Source organism: Pseudochaenichthys georgianus, unplaced genomic scaffold (genome assembly GCF_902827115.2).
Source record: "Pseudochaenichthys georgianus unplaced genomic scaffold, fPseGeo1.2 scaffold_420_arrow_ctg1, whole genome shotgun sequence".
NCBI lineage: Eukaryota > Metazoa > Chordata > Actinopteri > Perciformes > Channichthyidae > Pseudochaenichthys > Pseudochaenichthys georgianus.
In genome coordinates, this window is record NW_027262985.1 from 156749 (window position 1) to 177588 (window position 20840).

The 20840-nt window shown below is 41.1% G+C and overlaps 2 protein-coding genes across 2 annotated transcripts; one reads left to right on the plus strand and one right to left on the minus strand.

The window, feature by feature from the left end:
- The first annotated feature begins 478 nt into the window (after window positions 1-478).
- On the plus strand, window positions 479-5182 carry chmp7 (charged multivesicular body protein 7). Its single transcript, XM_034078385.2, has 10 exons — window positions 479-1120; window positions 1197-1368; window positions 2089-2274; window positions 2381-2514; window positions 2747-2795; window positions 2889-3008; window positions 3878-3976; window positions 4065-4119; window positions 4206-4439; window positions 4536-5182. Exons 1-10 carry the CDS (start codon window positions 858-860, stop codon window positions 4589-4591), a joined length of 1368 nt encoding a protein of 455 aa, XP_033934276.1. The 5' UTR covers window positions 479-857; the 3' UTR covers window positions 4592-5182.
- A 3029-nt stretch (window positions 5183-8211) lies between these two features.
- ccdc92 (coiled-coil domain containing 92) lies at window positions 8212-15668 on the minus strand. The gene is made up of 5 exons (XM_034078386.1): window positions 15612-15668; window positions 15264-15449; window positions 12016-12153; window positions 11304-11345; window positions 8212-9727 (listed from the first exon to the last, which is right to left on the minus strand). Exons 3-5 carry the CDS (start codon window positions 12149-12151, stop codon window positions 8922-8924), a joined length of 984 nt encoding a protein of 327 aa, XP_033934277.1. The 5' UTR covers window positions 12152-12153; window positions 15264-15449; window positions 15612-15668; the 3' UTR covers window positions 8212-8921.
- Between the last annotated feature and the right edge of the window lie 5172 nt (window positions 15669-20840).

A 20840-nucleotide genomic window follows, 5' to 3' on the forward strand; every position in this document is an offset into this window, starting at 1 on the left:
TCAAGTTATACTGCAACACCGGCGGTCTATCAGCCAAAACAAACTTAAGTTTGTGTCAATCACTTGGATGTCACTTCTGGTATGATGGACATTCCCTTTCCGGTGTGATTCTCTAGTTTGTTTCGGCAAATGTGTTTCAGGAAATGTTAAAGTGTTTCGGGACTTGTACATTTGTCTCAGTTCTTGTAAAAGGTTTTCGCTAATGTAATTTTGTTTTTGTAAATGCGTCTCTAGCTTTGTAAAAGTGTTTCTTAATTTGTTTTTGTTAATGTTAAATTGTTTTTTTCTTTGGTAAAAGTGTTTTGCTGATGTAATTTTGTTTTATAAATTGTAAATTTGTCCGAAGCTTTGTTAAAGTGTTTGTACTTAGCAATTCTCGTTTGCACTTCTCAGCCACCGTATTTTGCGCATAAAAGCACAAACTAAACGTTCCTGAGCAGAGTTATATATACGCTTGCTGTGCTGTTCGGGGTGTCCGCGTGGGTGGAGTTAAACCATATGCTCATCAGGCACACACATATCACCGCTTTTTCGCGCGGTGCCCAATTCCAAAACGAGCACCACCATGTGTTGTTGTTGATATGTGAAACCTTAGCTTGTGTGCCGCATCTTAATGCATCATGGTAAAGTAAAGGGTTTTATTTGATGACTGGCAGCGACTTGTGAGCCACTGCTTTACATTTTAACTTCACAAACAATATACAGCGTACATGTTAACTTGACGTTACGTGGTTATAGTGGTTTCTGTTAGAAGTGAGGGCAGTTTGTGGGTGTTGCTACTAGCTAACCTAACGTCACTAACGTTAGCTTAGCGAGCTGTCTGTTTTCACTGTTACATTTAGATTCTGTTGTTTCAAATGTCTAACGCCACGGAAATGATCTTGGCACCCGAATGGGACGACGAAGAGCGGATGAATTTTATGTTCTCGGACTTCAATGAGAACCGAGATGTCAACACCACGGACTGGGACAGTAAGATGGACTTCTGGACGGCTCTGATTGTTAAAGCCTGCCGGGACCGAGGCACCGTGTGTGTCAGCCTGAAGGAGCTCAACAAGACCTTCAGGAGGAAAGAGAGATCCCCACTGGGCTTGGCGACTGTCATCCAGTCCATGGCCAGGTAAGAGTGTCAGTCACAGCTGGGTGTCTCTCTGGATCGATGTGGTTAAATGCTCTGTGTTTTTATCCTTTTCCAGATGTGGGAAGATCCAGAGGGAGTCAGAGTTTGCTGCCAACATGGACTGTGGCTGGCTGTCATGGAGTGTGGGCCTGCTGCTGGTGAAGCCTCTCAAATGGACCTTCTCCACCCTTCTGGGTAGCAGCCAGGTGTCTTTGGAGGAGTCCTTTGTTGTCATTGAACTAGTGAAGGTTTGTTAAACTTCCTGATTCCTGAATTTGATCATGATACATGAGACACTATGATTGTGATGCTTGTTTATGTTATGGTAGTAGTAAAAGGCTGTGTGTTACACTACGCAGATTTTCTTATATTATTCCTCCTTCAGTTGTAGGTGCTAATTTAATAATTTAAAACTAAACAAAGCATGCATCTGAATCTAAACTTGTATGGGCCCTTTTAAACACAGGTCAACCTAATGCCACTCTGAATGCTTTCTCTTTCCTTATCACGGGTATTACAGCCAGACTATAAAAGTTATCATGGCAGCTGCAATAGTTGATTATTTGTTTATTCAAATGACCATGAGACTGCATAAAATCCAGATAATGAAGTACAGGAAATGTTACAAAAATAATTGACAACAACAAGCATAGCATGAGCAGTAAACTACTAACCAATGAGTGGATAACACCAACAAAAGTAAAGAAACGCATGAAAACACTATGATAAGGAAGTATGAGGGGGAATTAGAAATGTTTGGGTTTGAAAAAGAGAACATGATTAATCCGTTTGAGAATTCATTTTGAGGAAGTTGAAAAAATAAAATAATGATGATAGAGAAAGAAGCAAGAACATATATTTATAAATGAACACACCTATTTGATGAAAATGTATCTTATATACTGAAATAATGTTCAGTACAGTGGAGAGACTTTATATAGTTTCCAATCTTCCATTTTGTTTTCCAGGAGAAAGCAGCAGAATTACTCAAGGTGTACCGAAGCAGTGAGTTTTCCAGGTGCTCCATAATTTCATTTCAAGAGCTCTGTACTCTCTCCGCTGATGTCTGTGCGGATGAGAGCACGCTGTGCATGGCTCTCCTGCAGCTGCAGCGGGACAAGCAAGTGACGGTTTCATTGCACGAAGGAGAGAAGGTAAACAAACGGCTCACTCAAAAGAGAGAGAAAGCCTGTTAAGAGATCCTGTGCTGGTTGGTTTCATGTTTTAAGTGTCAACTGTTCTCATGTGTCTTCTTTACAGATTGTCAAGTTTTGTCAGGCTGGGCAAGATCACATTTCTCAAGTCAGCGATGTGGATATGGGCATCTACAAGCTGCAGCGCAGTCAGAAGCTTCTGGAAGAGCGGGTTGAGAAACTGGGCCTTGAGGCAGACAAGTACATCAAATCAAATATGAAATGGATACAAAAAATGATTGATTCATTAATGACCGAAACATTTTACTATTATTTTACACAATGACATATAGGATTTGTTATTTAGTCAAAACGTGCTCCAATTGTGTGATAAACCCATTATTATGTGTTTTCCAGCTATTGAGCTCATCAGAAGGACTGCATTGCATTTAAATGATGATCACTTCTAAAACTTTGCCTGATCTGTGTGCAGGTGCAAAGAGGAAGCAAGGCTACTGCTGAAAGAAGGAAAGAAATCACAGGTACTAATAACATTTAAGAGAAACAAATATAATCTGTGCAAACATATGTAATGGCCCTGTGTTCGGTGGTAATATGTACTGTCTATCCCACAGGCACTGAGGTGTTTAAGAGGACGTAAGAGGGTAGAAAAGAGAGCCGAGAGCTTGTTTGCCAAACTGGAGTCCATCAGAGGAATCCTGGACAGAATAGCCCAGTCACAGACTGATAAAATGGTAAGAGGGAGAATTCACATCAACCCTTTCTGTGATGTTATCTGTACGTTCGTTATTAGTGGGTCTGCATCTTTAACGCTGAGCAGGCGCAGTCTGTACACCATTTAAAACGTATCCCAGCAAATTCCCCCTGCTCAATTCATGTGGTGAATGCGGCTTGTACACGTTCCTGGACTACATGAATACTGCATGCCATTACAACTGAATTTGTGAATACCATATAATATAGGCCTACTTCACACATATCGGAGCATCTATCGAGTGATTCCTGACAGGCCTTGTTCATTTTGTAACAGTTGATGATACAATAAAACGCTGACTGATCCATGCTTTGTTAAATTGGTGATGCCTCCTCCTGCTCATTTAAGAGATATATTCCTTATTGCTGCTCCTCATAACTTCTGTTCAGATCAGAGGTCGCGTTAACCGAATATATATATTTTTTTAACAATGACGGAAAAATCTGAAAGCAGTCCATCATTTTGACGGATTAGAACAAACTCGGAACAGCGCCAAAGTTTCCCCACAGCGAGGCTCCGGTGTTATGCATGCCTGCCAAAAAGGAAAGGATACCGTTTCCAAACCCAACTTTGCCGTACAAATCATTGAAATGTCTGAGTTTTGGCTTTACACTGTGCGCACTCCCGCGAGGTGCAATGGGCATGCATAACATGGCGCTAACAGTTCACGAGTTCAGAGTGTAAAGGCCGACGGGTAATACTGAATTTTGACGGAAATGTTACGATCTTGTCCGTCAAAATGACGGGCAGCAAAAAAATCTAGCGCAACCTCTGGTTCAGAATGTCCTGGCTCTAGGACATGGAGCGCAGCTAGTATCATCTGTAAAGGTGTGCTGAACATGTTTGTAGGTGATTCAAGCATATCAGGCCGGAGTGTCCGCCCTGAGACTGTCTCTGAAGGATGTGACCGTGGAGCGGGCTGAGAGCCTCGTGGATCAAATCCAGGAGGTACAGTAGCTGGTTATTTAAAGGCAATTAATTATTTGTATTTTATACTTCAACAACGTTCAATGCATCTTTTCCATGATTCAACCAGTTATGTGACACTCAAGATGAGGTGAACCAAACGATATCCAGCGTGGCCAGCGCAGGTATGCCATACTGTTTGTGCCTGATCTTTAATACATTGTTTATATGATTGTCAAGGAGATCTAAGTTTGTTGTATTTTTTTTGTAGATGAAGACATAGATGAGTTGGAGGAGGAACTCAAATCTTTGATAGCTGAGTCAAAGCCGGATAGTATCTCAAGGTTCCCTGAGGTTCCAACCAACGTCCTGGGACCCCCCGGGGGGCACAGCCTTGGGGGGTCCGACCTGCTTAGCTCTCTGCCTGCGGTGCCTTACAGCCCCCTGGATATTACCGATGAGCAGCTGGAGGAAGAATTAAATAACCTAAAACTCACAGATTCAGGTATCCACTTTCAGATGTCTCAGTTTTTCTTTATTGGACCTTGATATGAATGTTTTGACAATGTTTTTGGTAACATATGGTCACCTCTCTGTCCAGGCTTTGAACAGGAGAAGAAGACATCTCCAGCCAGGAGATTAGAGCCTGCTCAGTGACGACACAGACAGAACATGGCAAGTTTAAAGCTCGACGTCAACATATCGAACTCTATCTCTTAAGACGTTTCTGCGAGCCAGGGTTCATAGAATGAGATAAAGTAATGAAAAACTACATAAGCAATTGCTACATCTTAACTGTAAGAGCTGTTAAATATATCAGGATGAAAACAAGGCACTTTCCTCAGTTAATGAACATACAAATGCCTTTTCTTTGGAGGCATGCCAAAAAAGAAATGCTTTTCAACTTGAAAGCTTTTAAATGTGCCATCAGGATCTGAAGAATCTCAAGTCAAAAGTGAACATTTTAACCGGTTAAGATATTCTTTTTGGTATGCCACCACGAGGAATGCTTTTAATTTTGCGGTATCTTTGACAAGTGTGAACCAGTATATTTGTGGTTTGTGTTTATTGATCTCTTTAAATGTCCCTCATTGACTAATTGTGAAGTATATTAAGTGGCCTTTGTACATGTTAAACTGAATATAAGAGAATATAATGCCAAATGATTAAACAAACAAGTATGTGAGGACTGAGAACTAAGTGAGTTTAACCAAATATGTTTCTCAAAAATAAAATGTATTTTAATCACTTCTGGGTTAGTGGTATTTATTTTTTCAACCAAGCAACATAAGTTTTATTTTTACAACTAACCTAGATTTAAATAGCAGACAACCTGCATACGACTTAGAGGAGTGTTTTCAAGGTAAGGTAAGTGGTTTAAACTTACTAACTAGTCATTATCCAGACTTGAAACAAAATATTGTTTGGTAGCTCTGTTAGAGAGGATGGAACTTTGCTTTTCAACTTAAAGGGGACCTATCAAGCAAAATGCACTTTTTGATGTCTTTTATACATAAATGTGTCCCCAGTGTGTCGGGGAACTCACGCAGCGTCAGGAAATAAATCCCTCTCTCTCTTCTTCCGTACCCAAATCTCTAAAAACGGGGGTACAACGGAGCTGATCCAGATTTGCGTCCGATATGACGAAATATCAGAAATTTGGACCCACAGCACTATCAGAAAGTTGCTATCAGAAACAATGCCCGACTGTTTTGGACGTAATATGGTCGGTGTTTACATTAGCATCGCTAACACTCAGAGCTAACCTGTCCTGGAGAGCATGTGTGTGAAGAAGCAGGAAATAAAAAGTTACTCACCTTGTGGTATAACCGACAACAGAGAAAGCCTTTGAGCTCCATACTGTTTCAGAAATAATCCTTGATAATCCATGATATGGTGTTTCATCACGGCAGTATTTAGTTTAGACAGTCAACTCTGCCGGGTCCCGCATGAGCTCAGCCCCCTCCTCTTTTTTTATTTGTTATCAATTGTTTTATTTTTTAAACGCTTTATACCCAAAATCAGCACTTTTGAAACAGGAAGTGAAATAGAGGGATATGAGGCATGGCTAGAATGGGTGATCTCTTTGGTATTTTTAGCAAAACACTTCATAGACATGTTTTTTATATATTTTTATATATCAGACCTATGCTATTGCCTAAAAATAGCATGATAGGTGACCTTTAAGTTTGAACATGTTTGATAACAGAAGTATTTATTATTATTTATTGCCTAGGTTTGCACATTGCTTTAGCCACCAGGGGTCACTGTTGTCCCTACAGATCATTTTGATTGACCAGATAATAATACACTGCATGCTGTCAAATAGAGTTAAAGTAGCCTTACTGATTTCAAGCACAGCCTCTAATCTATATGACTAAAACTTGAAATATATATGAAAGTCTTTTTCCACATATAATCAATTAAATGGGGTAGAATAAACAGCTTTGGTACAAAATCGTGACAATCTTTGCAAAATATCTTTGAATTAAGACTGAATTAGACCAAAAATGAATACACAAAAAATGTTATTGTAGCCGTGGCAGAACAGAGGATTACATTGAAACCAGATGTTTGTTAATATGTAGGCTTGTTTAGAGGCAAAGAACATTAACATGTAATCTGGTACAGAACGGAATTGAATTGAAATGGGTTTGGATTTCATTAATGCATTACAAATCCATTCTAGGTATGTTATTATAAGAGATGTTTAAACAACTGTTTCTTACTTTTTAAATCCGGTTATTGTGTCTTTAGCAATCGCTATTTGTTTTAGTTTTTTAAAGAGTAGCAGTATTTTTGTTATCACATGTTCAATCCTTTTAGGCCCAGGTGCAAGGCATTTGTGTGTGACTGTTGGGGAAAATACAAGTTGTCTTCTTACTATGGGTTTTCTGATGGGCATGATACTGTGTGTGACCTTGCAGCTGCCTCCTCGTAGATAGGAGAAGGCAGGGCATAATTCATGTGGTTGAGACCAACGAGAGGATACATACGTTGTCTCCTCTCCTCTTTGAGGGGCAAAGAGCAACATTGCTTTTCCAGAGATGCCCCAACACCTTCCCGACACCTGCTGACGCCAAACCGATTTACGACCCTGTTTGGTACCTCCTGACTTTAGACTATAAGCTTGATGTTACTTCCTGCTCCTTTGAGCAGCATTTACTCATGTGTGTGAGTTGAATCATATCCTTTGTATGTGACTCAACTCTGCTCCTTCTTGCAAGAATAAATTAGTACCTGATTATTGATTCTCAACCCGGTGTCGAGTGAATGTGAAATGTGACCCTTAATTGTTTTAAAGAGCTTATTAAGGAGATTACAAATGTCCAAATAGTAAGTTATTGATGGGCATCTTTAAAACTTCTAGTTTTTTTTATTATTAAGAAACCTGCAGGGTATTTGCGTTAATATGTTTGATGAAAGTATGTTGTATTTTCCATGTTTCACCTTCACTCTTTACAAGGCTTTTACTGTGATTCAAGGAGGACTCCTAGTGGCCAATAGTGATAGAACACACTTGTGTGTAGATAATGACATTGGTTGTCAATGTCAGTAAGATCATGATCTTAGGTTGGTGTGACACAATAAGTAATATTATTGGTTTTTGAATTTGACAGTTAATCACTTTTCCCCTCCGTGATAAGTGGCTCTGGAATGCACTTTACTGAAACACTTCCCTTTGCGATTTATATAACAATAACATAATGCAATGACGTTTATCTCGAGGCTCAACAGGTCAAGTCAATACGCTCCTATCCTTAAAATTGTCACACACATGTACAAAAATGAGCCAAGTCACCATTTAAAAAAAAAAGCATTGCTTTATTGTACGGATTCATGTTTATCTCAAGGACAAGTGATAATAATGTGAAAAGCTGGCTATTAGTTGATTATAATTACCGTCATCTTGGTGCAGGATCTACTGTCAATATCTAAGGGTGCTTTTGTGTGTTCTATTAAACAATAAATTAAAAAAAGAATTCATTACAAATGTACAGCCTTTATAAAGTACAGGTAATAATATCACAAAATCCTATTACAGCAGTGTTTTCAAAAATGCCCTTGTATCACAAATTACATTAGTGGATATTGTTTAAGCCAAAACTGAATTCTCTCAGTAGCCTTTAATGTCTCTCATTTAGACACACACACACACACACACACACACACACACACACACACACACACACACACACACACACACACACACACACACACACACACACACACACACACACACACACACACACACACACACACACACACACACACACACACACACACACACACACACACACACACACACACACACACACACACACACACACTCGCCCTGCTCACCACTTTGTACTGCATGTACACATGTGCATCACTGCTGCGGGCTAACAAAAGAAAGGTGAAATTACAGCTCTTTCACCAGCAAATCTCCATTGCACATGTTTGCAGCTCGTACCTACAGTAGCGGTAATATATCACCGATATCACAAGAAGATGAAAGACATTCGGGGAGTATTAGTTTAATATCAGTTATATCCTACGTAGCTGCAGACATCTGGGTATATGGTGTGTTGATATGTCCAGACTGTTGTGAAGCAGACAGAGATATGTAAAGATAAATATGAGCCACGACTTCACTGCACAGCTTGTCTATGGTCGATCCGGTCGAGCAGGCACTGATGCAGATATTTGGCTGAGGACGTGTTGCACCGCATAAGACAAAATGAAGAGAAAATCAAAGGAAAAAAAATCAAGATGTGTACAATATCTCATTGGTTTGTAAATAGAAACATTTGGCATGCTTTATAGTAGTCACTTTCTAATGTATTATAAGAGAAAACAAGTCTTTATGGAATACCATGAACAAAATTGAGTAGTTTGTTTCATATTGCAGTGTAAAAAGCAGGCTACACAGTGGGTCAGGCTCCATCCTGCAGTTGCAGTGTTATACAGTAGATGTGTTGCTGTGCATGTTAGCTTTGCAGTGTTAAACTGTCCTGTCGGTTCCCGAGCGCTTCCTCACGACCTTCTCGTCTTTGACCTGGTCCACTGCCAGAGTCTCCAGCTCTGCCTGCGGGGGGGCCATGGGAGAGGTGCTGTGGGAGATGCGGTGCGCCACACCAACATGGGCCCTGTACTGCCGGTCCCGGGCGGGGCTGTGGCGAGGGCTGGACGCAGCCCCCAGGGAAGTGAGGGGGGAGCGCTCAGAGGCAATGGGAGGGATAACGGCAGGTCGCTCCCGCACCTGTGGTTCTGGAGAGTCTCTCCCGGCCTGCAGGAAGGGTGTGGGGTCGGGCATGGCCTCTACCGTCTCCCGCATGACCATCCGCCTGCCGTCTGAGCTGAGCCGATACACCTCCGTCAGCTCTGGGTGAAGGGGCTGTGAGAGGCTCTTCTTCATGCGGCGCCGCGGGGTTTCAGGCTGCCTGTCTTTGGCCGGTGGAGGCGTGGGCTTGTAAGATGTGACTGGACTAACGTTGGGGCTGGCCTCAGATGAACTGCCGGCTAACAGCTTCTTCTTGGTGGCGTGAAGCTGCGAGGTCAGGTAAGCAATCGTGCTGGCTCTCTGTTCCAGCTCTCCGGACAGAACAGCCAGCTTGTGGCTCTTCATCTTGAGCTCCTCCAGGTACTTCTTCTCCCTCTCCTTTATGGTGTTTTCCAGGACGGAGATCATAGCGTTCTTCTGCTCAAGGTCCCTGAGCAGCTCTGTGTTCTCCTCCTCCTTCTTCTTCAGCTGGACCTCCAGCTCCTCACATCTCCTTTGCAGCTCCTTGCAGCGGGCCTCACCGCTGTCTGGACACACATAACAACAACAAAACGGTTACAACTGGTGTCTGCGTGGTGTCTCACTTAAGTACACACACATGAGCACACAATAAAAGAATAGAGACAGAGACATTTATATCCACTCGACTGGAGCAATCACTAGTACATTAAGCTCAGACACTGACCGAGACAGTGTGCTCCTATGGAGAGTCCTCTGCAGCAGAGAGCTCGAGTCTCACGTTACAGATCTGGTAGACGGAAAGGGCGCTGCTCTGCTCTGACCTTCATCATTGGGCCCATCCTGCTCTGCCACACCCAGTTAGAGCTCATACAGCTCATACAGCGCAAACAACTTGGAATATAAAAGTTAAAGGACCCCCATTATACTGTTTTTCATCAATATATTATAGGTCTCAGATATATACAAAACATGTCTCTGAAGTGTTTGGCTCCAAACACCAAACAGATCATTGCAGCATTACCCATAATCCCCTCTGTTTCAGCCCTGTTTCAAAAGTGCTGATTCTCTGTGTGTTACTTTAGATGAAAATAAGGAGCCCCTCCCCACGCCCCTCTGAGAGATATTTGGTTAAAAAGAATCAGAAATCAAAATCAGATTTTTATATAAATGGATCAGGACAAAAAGAGAGCGAATCGCAGAGGCGACACATAATTAAGTATACAATATGCACAAATATGTCACAATATGTACATTCTCGATGTCTTGTTTACATTAACAGTCCCTAAATTCAGTCTTCTATAACTACTAATGGTTGCGTGTGTAGGAGCCGGTTTCCCCTACTTTTCTAAATGGGTGAGGCTGGTACATTCCCCCCCCAGTTGGAGCCGCTGAGCCCTGCTGCACTAAGCAGGTTGCAGGCTGTGCATTAGCGCTGTGACAGATAATCTCATTTCCTGCACTCCAATCTCTGAGATATCCCACGCTAACATGATAGTGCCTCTAGCTGGCGGCCCTGACAATATTGCTCAGATCTAGGCCAGCCATGTTCAGAAGCCTACGACACGTAGAGATCCTGCTGAGGCGCAGCATGCTTCATGCTCAGTTACTCTCACCAGGGGGGTCATCAGCAGCATGTAAATAAATTAAAGTGCCTGTCAGGGGCCTCCCTGACTGTACTGGGCTGTACTTTAACCCAGTATAAAGACAGTGGAGCTGGGGCTGAATCAGACCAGTGTTGTGACTCCATGACATGACCATGGTAACGTGGGGGGAGGGGTAGTGAGCAATGAGCAGCAGGGTGTCTGACATTGCAATGCTTCCTGGGTTTGACTGTGTTACCAGGATACAGACAGAGCCCTCTGCTCTCAGGCCTGTCTCACACAGACCCTATTTCAGAGGAAACCCCAGATATATAGCATCTACTGTTGTAGAGCCTTGTCTGTTGTTGTGGTACACTTTCACAGTTTGAATCACTTGTTTCAAAATATAATGTTACTAGAAGATTATCCAACCAGGAGGAAAAGTTACAAAAACCTGATGCATTTCTCAGTAAATCGAATTGACACAGTGATGGAAACTGTTAGGAATCTGGACATGAATTAACGTGTTTGTTTGTGTACTGTGCAGCAAGATGGGGCTTACCTGAGGAATCAGAGCCTCTCACAGTGAGCTCATATGTCAGATCTGTGAAAAAAGGAAAGTGGTTACAAGTGAGTATTCCTTTAACAAGATTAGTGAGAGTTCCTCTGCAGCTTTAGGAACAGGTAAGCTAAGGATACTTGATCAGGGATAAAGAGTACAGTGTCCTGATGTGACCATCTTTATATACTGGCTTTGTGGAAGAATATATCTATTACTGATGTGATGCTCGATACAGGTTCTGCTTTGCTCCAGTGCAGTGAACTCACGCAGGCTGGAGTGCATTTCCCCTAAGTCATCATATTATCTCTAAAAGCTTTAATAGTGGCACCACAGCGTCTTGTTGACTTTCAGTCTCACATATCCATGTAGGTTATACCTCTGTCCGAGTTATGGATTCAAGTATCTTTACTGTTTCTTTTACTGTTTTTTAGGTGTTCTTTTGCGGCATCCTCTCTTTCTGTAAAGGAATAGTCTGGAGAAATTGCCAAAAAACAATACTAATAAAAAGAAAATCCCTCTCAATCGTCTCAAAAGGTGTGTAGCTGTTCTCCACTCACTAGCCTTTGATCAACTCTCCATATTCAAGACAGCAAAGGATAAGTGAATTGAATCTGAAGCGGCGCTAAACTGTAAAAATACCCATTGTTATATTGTTTTGTCTTAACCACTGGTTTGGCAACATGAGGAGAAGAGAGGGGCTCCTTGTGCTCACCTGTGCATTGCTGTTGCAATCTGCGGATCTCTGTGTGTAGACCCTTCAACGTGCTGGCATGGTCCTGCTGCAGGAAGAGCAGGTTCTTCTGGGCACTGTGCAGCTGGTTCTCCAGTGTTACATTTGATGATGCCATGGCTGATTACATTCAGACGAGAGAGAGAGAGAGAGAGAGAGAGAGAGAGAGAGAGAGAGAGAGAGAGAGAGAGAGAGAGAGAGAGAGAGAGAGAGAGAGAGAGAGAGAGAGAGAGAGAGAGAGAGAGAGAGAGAGAGAGAGAGAGAGAGAGAGAGAGAGAGCGAGACAAAAGGAGAAGACATAATGAAATGTCAATCCATCTAGCAAATAGGCTTTTAATTCTCACCATTTGACTATAACATATATGAGATGTGCTCCAATTTCGTTTTGTTTGGGAACTGGCCAAGACAATCTGCTTTAGATGACAGATGAACAAATCACTTTTGGACAATAACATCCAACTCATTCGCAATTGAGGACATCTGGCACTTCTACTAGCCAATACATTGTAATTTCAACCCTGTTCATTGACAAAACAGAGCATCAAAAACATGCTGAGGAAAAGCGAGGAGGCACATTTATTAAAACTCTGCGCAGGTGTGTCGGCAATCATCGGTAATGGCTAGGTCACGGCTACAGTGAGACTGTAACAGAGAAACGCTAAGTGACCATAAATAGGCAGCCAGGGTTTTGCTTGCTGTATTTATCAACCAATTACTGACATGAGGCTATTGATTGAGAACTTGAGAGTAAGCAGTCGTAACAATAATCGAATCTACACTGTAAATTGTAATTTTATTAGGAAAGAGGGTGGAAACATGTTTTCCTCAGCACAGACGATAATATAACAAAGTTACTTTCTTAACACTGACTTCTTTTCACATAAATACATATACCACACATAACATCTCTTTCTGCTCTCTTTCAGTGTCAATTCAAATCAATTACAGCAACAACGACAGATAATCACAGCTGATTGGCTGACATCACAATGACACTGGGTGTGGCATGAAGGCCACCAGTCTCAAGCTGTGTTGCCCCACCTACCACCCCCTTCCCTTCACTAGATGTCCTTGTTTCCACAGCCAAGTGAGAGGAAGAGAAACAATCCCTCAGTCCCAACACCTCCACCCTCTGCCAGACAACCGTACTTGGCTGAGAGCTGAGAGCACATTGATCCCCTCCTGAGTGCGGAGAAAGCCTCTCCCTGCATATATAAGTGTGCTTCAATAAAACATCCCAGAGTTCCTCACTCTTACATCATCAGCTCACTAACATGAATTATAAACCCCATAGCACAACGCTGGACACATTTCCCGGTTCCAACAATCTTCTGTGTGATCTTTTCCCCCCACATGATCAAAAGAAAAGCATGTGATTATCAAACGGGTTATCACAGATACAGCCAGTGATGTTCCATAAAGACTGGAGACATGATCTATTATTGATGAGTAATGTGGAGTCCTTCCGATAAACCCTGCTCTGCAAGCACATCACTCATCCCAGCTCTTTCCTAGAATAGCTTGGATAGCTTTCAATTTGCAAAGGCATGACCTCACCTCAAAACATGGCTCATGCCATAGCGTGGCAGAGGAGGATATGACTTCAGTGATTAGAGAAAGACAAAGGGTAAATCTCTTTGTTCAGGGACAATGCAGTGGGTTCATCTTTAAGGACAGAGATTCATGTCATACCAGAGGGAGATGTAATACACAAACCAGCATTTCCCCATACAGAGAACATAAATAATCAATGAACTGCAGCAGCATGAAACACTAGCTAGTAGCTACCAACCTTAGCCTAAACAAGAGCTTAGAAGTCTGTTTCTGAGCATAACAATGTCCATACTTATATTTGCCTTATATACACACTAAGTGCAGTTACTTAATAAAATCATCAGCCTAGTGTACGCCGTTAACATAGACTCGCTGACTATACTGCATTAATCTACACTGTCACGTTACCTTGTATGCTTTCTCTTAATATGTTCTTGTGTATTACTATATTGCTTTTTTCATTCTGTTCTTATTTTTGTTCTTTGTCTGTTTGTTTATTTATTAATATATCTACATATATTTATTTATTTATCCATACTACTGTTCACTTTCAGCTACTGTTACAACATAATTATTCCTATTTAATCTCTCTTTTTTTTTAGTTACTAGTAGTTTAGAGCAAATATTGTAATAACTAACCTACTTCAAGCACACGTGTATATATAAATAATGTAATCACCTGACACGTTAACACTATTGTGAATACATATAAAACATATAAACAACTCACCAGTATAACCATTAAACACAATGCATACAGGACACGAGCTAACACGGCAGCGATGCTCTCCACAGCCCTTTTAATTTCAGCACCTGCATTGCGGACAGCACCACAAACCCACATTTCAGAGCAAACTGCTACCTGTCCTGGCCATAACGTCACCTACCAGAGGATCATTACTTCACAAACGTTATTGTGAAACTTTAAACAGATATATCCTTCAGAAAAATCCCTTCTTTGAAAATATCCAACGTTAGTAGTCTCAAACCGAAGCTAGCCAGCGATGCCTGTGGACGGCTTCACAAAGCGTCACTTTCCCTTGTTGTTTTATGACCTGATGGACAGTAGGATTAGGATGCCATCACTGCATCTCCTCTGGTCATCACAAAGGCTGTCCTTGCAGATAATGCTATCTACTGCAGCTGTCCAGGGAGGAGCTGTCCAGTTTTAACAACAGCAAACAAGCTAGTCCCACTATAAGCTCCACCGAAAGGGAAAAAACGTCCAGCCAAATTCCCATTGCAATCTTTCCAACAAATAATAGCCGGCTACACACAGCAAGAAATACACCAATTTAACAATATATACATTGTTTTTGTGGCATTGGGGAGGGGTCCTGGTAAATTCGGCATACGTTGAATCCACCTAACTGGAGTTGATTTTAATAAAAGCCAGGGATTTTGCAACATTTGGCAGATTTGAACAGCTTCGACAATGAATTAAGATGTTTCTGGTAAAGAAACAACAGACATACCATAACGGAGTGGAAATGTACTGAAGTAAACCTGCTTGGATGCTGATTTTAAATATGTCCGCTTGGTTACGCAAATAAAATATAAGAATAAAATACAGACATTTTAATGAAACATCTCCCCACAGAGGGAGCTTTAATTGTGCTAGCCTAGCTGGACAGCTAACGACGCTACAGCAGCACATTATCTCATTGATTGCTTACCTTGTGGCTAAATGAACGCAGTCGTCGAATATGTTGTGAAAGGTTGAAGATGATCGTTGAGAGAGAGACGAGCCCCACCGGCTAAGAGCGTCCTGCCTCCCGGGGCATGTCGGTGATGCTGACAGGGGCTTCGCCTCTCGGTCGGCTGCGAGGGGAGGGCGGCTGTGTCACTGTCATCTCCCTGAGCTACGAGACACAATACAGCGATGCATCATGGGAAACCAGAGAAAAATCATAATGTTGGCCTAGAAGACATCCAACAGTCCTTTACTATAATCATGACCTTCAACATAACTTAATTGTTTTTTAAACAATTAGTACAAGAGCCGTAATAAAGGTATTACTAACCTTGCAGGACATGAAATGTTGAAGCAGCAGTTTTCAGGGAGGTGCTCGGGACTTTAGTCACCAGCGTCATCTCCATAGCAACAGAATATGTCACCTGTTCAATCGTGATGCTTTCCCGCCCCCTAGTGCCAGCACAGGAGTACATGTATAGCATTACAGCGATGAAGTCAGATATCTGGTCATTGTTGAAAGCTTACTACACTGTAAGTGTCAGATTTAATGTCTACTCCATGCCAAACTGCCAGAATGAAGTAAATTAATGAAAGTGTATGAAAGCTGTTGGCTAGAGTACAGCTGGTTGACAGCAGAGGGTAGTATTGCCCTTAGTGGCAGAGTAGCAATACTACAACAACATTACTCTTTCTCATGCTACTATTTTCTAATCCTTTTTTTTCTTCTTCTAAATCTGTCAGTATTTGGGCTCTGATTCTCATCTTACCATTAATCTTTTCTATTATAATGATACAATTAGACTTTGATCAACAAATGCTGCTAGATGTCTCTGCTATTGGCCAAAGACACAATGTGCGGCGTGCTGTTGAAGAACTTTTGCCTTCCCATTTGTTTGACGTCTTCTACATTCTTGAGCATAGCCTACTGCTGCAGTGTGGGGTTAGGTAAATAATGCACACCCAATGCAACTATTCACGTAGATATGAATCTGTTAAGATTGACACAGGCTTTATTAGAATCCAGATTGCAAACAAGTGATTGTGGGTTTCGAAGCTGTCAAATTTCTGTGAAAGGATTCAGCTTTGTTGGTCAGTGAAAAACTGAAGTGGAGGAAGTCAATGACTAAACTACAGGGTGATATGAGGAACCATTTTTTAAACAAAACCGCATGGACACCATATTTTGTTCAGCACAGCATGAAAGTGCATTTTGTACAATTAATTAAATCCTTTCATTTTCACATACAGTATGTTTTCACACTTGTATGTCATTAGTTACTCCATAAAGTGTACAGTTTTGTATTACTATTAATATTTCCAATATTCATTTTTTGTTAAGTGAGTTCCTTTTTAATGTCTTTATCATAATGGGCAAACACTGAGTGGCAAATAAATAAAGTTAACGTTTATTGTATTCGAATATATACATTTAAAGTTATGAATGTTTATTACAGTATATGCATTGCATTTGATTTGTTAGCATTTATTCATAATAAATTGTACCATTTAGTGCTCCCTGTGCGCTTTTATAGAGGGATAAATAAACGTAATCTCATCTCGCAGCGCATGGTTTACCTTAGTGATATCAGCACCTTTAGTTTCCTAGTCTTAGGAATGAAAACAGTAGCCTTTTCATACCAATTTATAATATCCCCTTAAATTATTTCTAGCCAGAGAAATTCCTCAGTGGCAGGGCTACTGCGTAAATTGATACAAACCAAAAACAAAAGCATCAGATTTCATTGCTAACCTAAGAAAGAGTCTCACGTGTGAAAAGAAAATATTTTATGGAATAAATGGAATTATTGTCCCACCTCCAGAAATGTTATTTTTCGGAAGAAGCCTTTAATCTCTCCCCGGTTTTGGCTTGTTTGTGATAGGGATTAAATTCTTCTCATTTCTTTATTTTTAGTGTTTCTGGCACGCTTCCAAGCTAAGTGCAGAAAGCAACTGGTTGAGGAGAAGGTAAGTTATCCTCACCCCAGGAACGGTGAGGTGAAAAATAATTCCCCAACAGAGACCCATAACTTCCTGGTGATTTGTTTTACTTACTCACTGCTAGAGATCTCCATATATTATAAAGTAGCTCATTGAGAGACACCAACCAAATAAAACAAGCAGGATTGACTCTGGACTCCAGGGGGGTATACTGCGAAGCAGGATTTTCGCTTAGCCGGCTAAATTCAGGGAAAACTCCGGCTTTCCGGTCATCCGAAGCTGGTTCTCTTTTTAGCAGGCTAGATCTCCATGGTAATATATGCTAAGCAGCTAACCTGGTCGGGACCAGGTTAGGTTGCAGGCTAAGAGCTCAACTCAGTGAAAGCACCGCCTGCTGACCAATCAGAGCTCAGTGTGCGGAGTTTAAAGCGATCAAGTCATATTACAGGAGAAAGGAAATACAGAAAAACTGCCGTCGCAGGAAAGACGGCCGGCAAAAATCACCGACTGTGTGAACGTGAACATGAATAGAATATCACCTCCATCTTCAGAGCAATCTGACTATTATAACATTAGCGTTAAGAAAGCTTACTTAAATATCGGCCACAACATAAGTAACCGGATCAGAGTACATTAAGTACAGTCCGCGGCATATCACTTCATAATGTATCATATCTCTCCTTATCTGAGTCAGCTGAGCCGTATCTGGCCGTGCAACACTCACTGTGTCATATACTGTATGCAGAAGTATTATTTTAAGCAACACATAAGTTGACGAAACACTCGAGACAAATGTAATTGAAGTCAGATCGTGTTTTAGACGGGGCAGTGATATCATAAACCTGTTAATGTACGCATTCAAACACTTTTTCTTTTGCCAGCTGTATTCACCTTGCAGGTGCAGCTCTGAGGCTTTGATCCTGGATAAAGTGTTTAAGTCATGGATGTTTAAAGTTTAACTTCTTCATTTTTGACTAGTATTAAAGTTCACTTTTCATTCAGGAAGTATGACGCTGCGCTGTCAGTGCGCTTCTCCATGTTTGTGATTGGTCGAATGCTCCAAATACCACCCCTTTCATGTGAACGCGCACCTAACTAGATAGGACACGGCTGGCTTGAGCGATCCACTTGATAACCAGCGTCGTAGTACAGTTTAGCGAGAGCGCGTATGTTTTGGATTAGGCCAACCGGCTAACTCAAACATATCCAGGTTAGGTTGAACCAGCTTCGTAGCATAGGCCCCTGCTGTGACTTTAACCAGTTTTTAGTTGTTGTTTTTTTGGCCTTTGCCTGCGGGTAATCCGGTGCTGGGAAGGATCCAGCTGAGAAATGTCCTTCACACAACTGGCCAAAGCCTCGCTCCCACCTGAGGTGTCCATTTCCATCTAGGTTTTATTTTGTATTGCTGTCATACAATACAGGATAGTTGCAATATTTTAAATTAAAATACAATAAAACTATAAAATATTAACAAAATACGGCACAGTATATAAAAGTGGCACTATAGAATTATAACCAAGGAATATATAAATATACACATATACCCAGATATATATACATATGCATATACAAATACAAACTTGTGGCAGTAATTGGAATGAGGGTAGTGCAAATGTATATGAAAAGTAATGTGCATAAGAAGACCGGCAAAACACCAGACTAACAATTTGGCAGGCCTCATAAATGTGTGTGTGATTTACAGCCCAGTGCAAATGTATTTTCTGGCTCTCTTCATGAAAAACAGAATATCAATCTACAGCCGAGTCTGTAGATTGATATTCTGTTTTTCATAAAGAGAGCCATGAAATACATTCTTTCGAACACAGCCTTGCACTCAAAATTGTTCCAAGTGATGCCATACAGAGGGTTGTGAGGGTGCTGGACGCAGGCCCAAAACGTTATACAGCTGGAAAAGCAATAAGAGTGAACTATTACGCTTTTGTTACAACTTCTGGGCATCAGTTACGCATCAGTGACTGTCAAAAAAAGTAATTTATGTCATTCCTGAATGTGTCTCACTGGTATAGTTGCTGGATTGTGAACAGATTCAGATGTAAATACATGGATTTACAAATGAAATCCAAGCACATGGCAGCCAGTCTCAAATGGCACTGTTTTACTGCCCCTGCTCTGACAAGCTGCCAATACCAACACTTCTCAGGTTGTAATAGTTTTACAGTTATTATATTGAGGTTGGCAAGGCAAAATGCCTCTAAAGCTCTGAAAACCTCATTTAATTTTCCAAGAGCTTTTTATTTGTCCGTCCAAAGAAAGTCATAATCGCTCGACTGTTGAACTGGCTGTGTAATTTAATTGAGAACTTCAAAGTAAGCCACTGAAAGTCCGATGGCATTGACTTCTTTCAACTTTCTGATTGTGCATGTAATACTGGATATGCAGTATCTTAATGTGAAATGCAATAGCCCGAAATGTTTAACCTTAGCTGAACTTCTTTTTATAGATAATTTGCCATCATAAGGGTATTTATAATCTCTTCTCAGTATAGGCAGTAAGCGTACATGCATGCACACATTCACTATAATTTCACCAGCATACAGACAGAACAATATGGGCTTTTTTATAAGGCTGTTTATCATGTTTTAGACAGATGTTGAGTCTAGATTAGACATTTAAATCTTCTCTCTGTCAAATGGTAAATGGACCCAGAGACTTTATTATTTTGATTTGCTCTGTGCTTGTGTGGTATGGAAAGTATCTGTCTTTCAGGCTCTTACACAGTATCTGCAGTGTGAATGCCAGTAGCATCTGGACTTTATACGAGGCCATTTGAAAATGTAGGGGCCAGAATATGTGAAATGAGCACTTAAAGTAAAGGTTATTTTAACAGCAATCAGCTTCTCTGACACAGTTTTGTACCTTCCAATTAATTCATGACAAATTTACGAGCTGACAAAACATAGGTGAACACAGAGAGGAAATGATAGCCAACATGTTACATAGGGCCCACATGGAAAGCCATGCTATGGGATCATTACAACGGCACTGCCAAAATATCTCTGCCTTTAGTCTGGTAATGAGGGTGGACTGCAGGAAACCAAGCTTTCTATGCAACTTTTTTTTTTATAGTCCAGGAAGCAGTGCACTCCTTGCCATTATAAAATGACACTTTAATTACTATTGGTTAATGGACCACTAACACCAGACTTTGAAGTGGCTGTTACTCAAGGTGCCCGGCACAGCCAGCCCTCAGCAGAACAAAATGTGTGCCATGGTGTTACCTTTCCACACACACCGATACAAGTCATGCTTTGATAAGACACATAACCGTGTTGAAATAAACTAATGAAATAAAAGGACATGAAGGTGTACAGTGCAAATTCAATTAAAGCAATTATGGGAATTAACTATAAGTATTCTCTCGTTAAGCGTACATAATTTGCCATCTAAAATAACAGTTCAGAGAACGCAAAGTGTGTCAGATGATTGTTTTCTCATTTCAGAAGCTTTTTGGAGTGATTGTTTAAAGCACCTGCTCCAAATGTTATCAGCCCATTAAATGGTGGTTATCAGTTTTCCATGGTTTTAAGGTGGAATACCTTTTATACTCCACATTTGGAATTTCCTGGGAGATCATTTATCCACATGGTATGGGGACTTA

Coding starts and splice junctions, on each gene's coding strand:
- chmp7 (XM_034078385.2), top strand. CDS start 858: ATGTCTAACGCCACGGAAATGATCTTGGCACCCGAATGGGACGACGAA. Junction 4,120..4,205: donor ATCCAGCGTGGCCAGCGCAG/GTATGCCATACT, acceptor TTTTTTTTGTAG/ATGAAGACATAGATGAGTTG. Junction 4,440..4,535: donor CCTAAAACTCACAGATTCAG/GTATCCACTTTC, acceptor CTCTCTGTCCAG/GCTTTGAACAGGAGAAGAAG.
- ccdc92 (XM_034078386.1), bottom strand. CDS start 12,151: ATGGCATCATCAAATGTAACACTGGAGAACCAGCTGCACAGTGCCCAG. Junction 11,346..12,015: donor ATTGCAACAGCAATGCACAG/GTGAGCACAAGG, acceptor CTTTTTTCACAG/ATCTGACATATGAGCTCACT. Junction 9,728..11,303: donor GAGAGGCTCTGATTCCTCAG/GTAAGCCCCATC, acceptor ATGTGTGTCCAG/ACAGCGGTGAGGCCCGCTGC.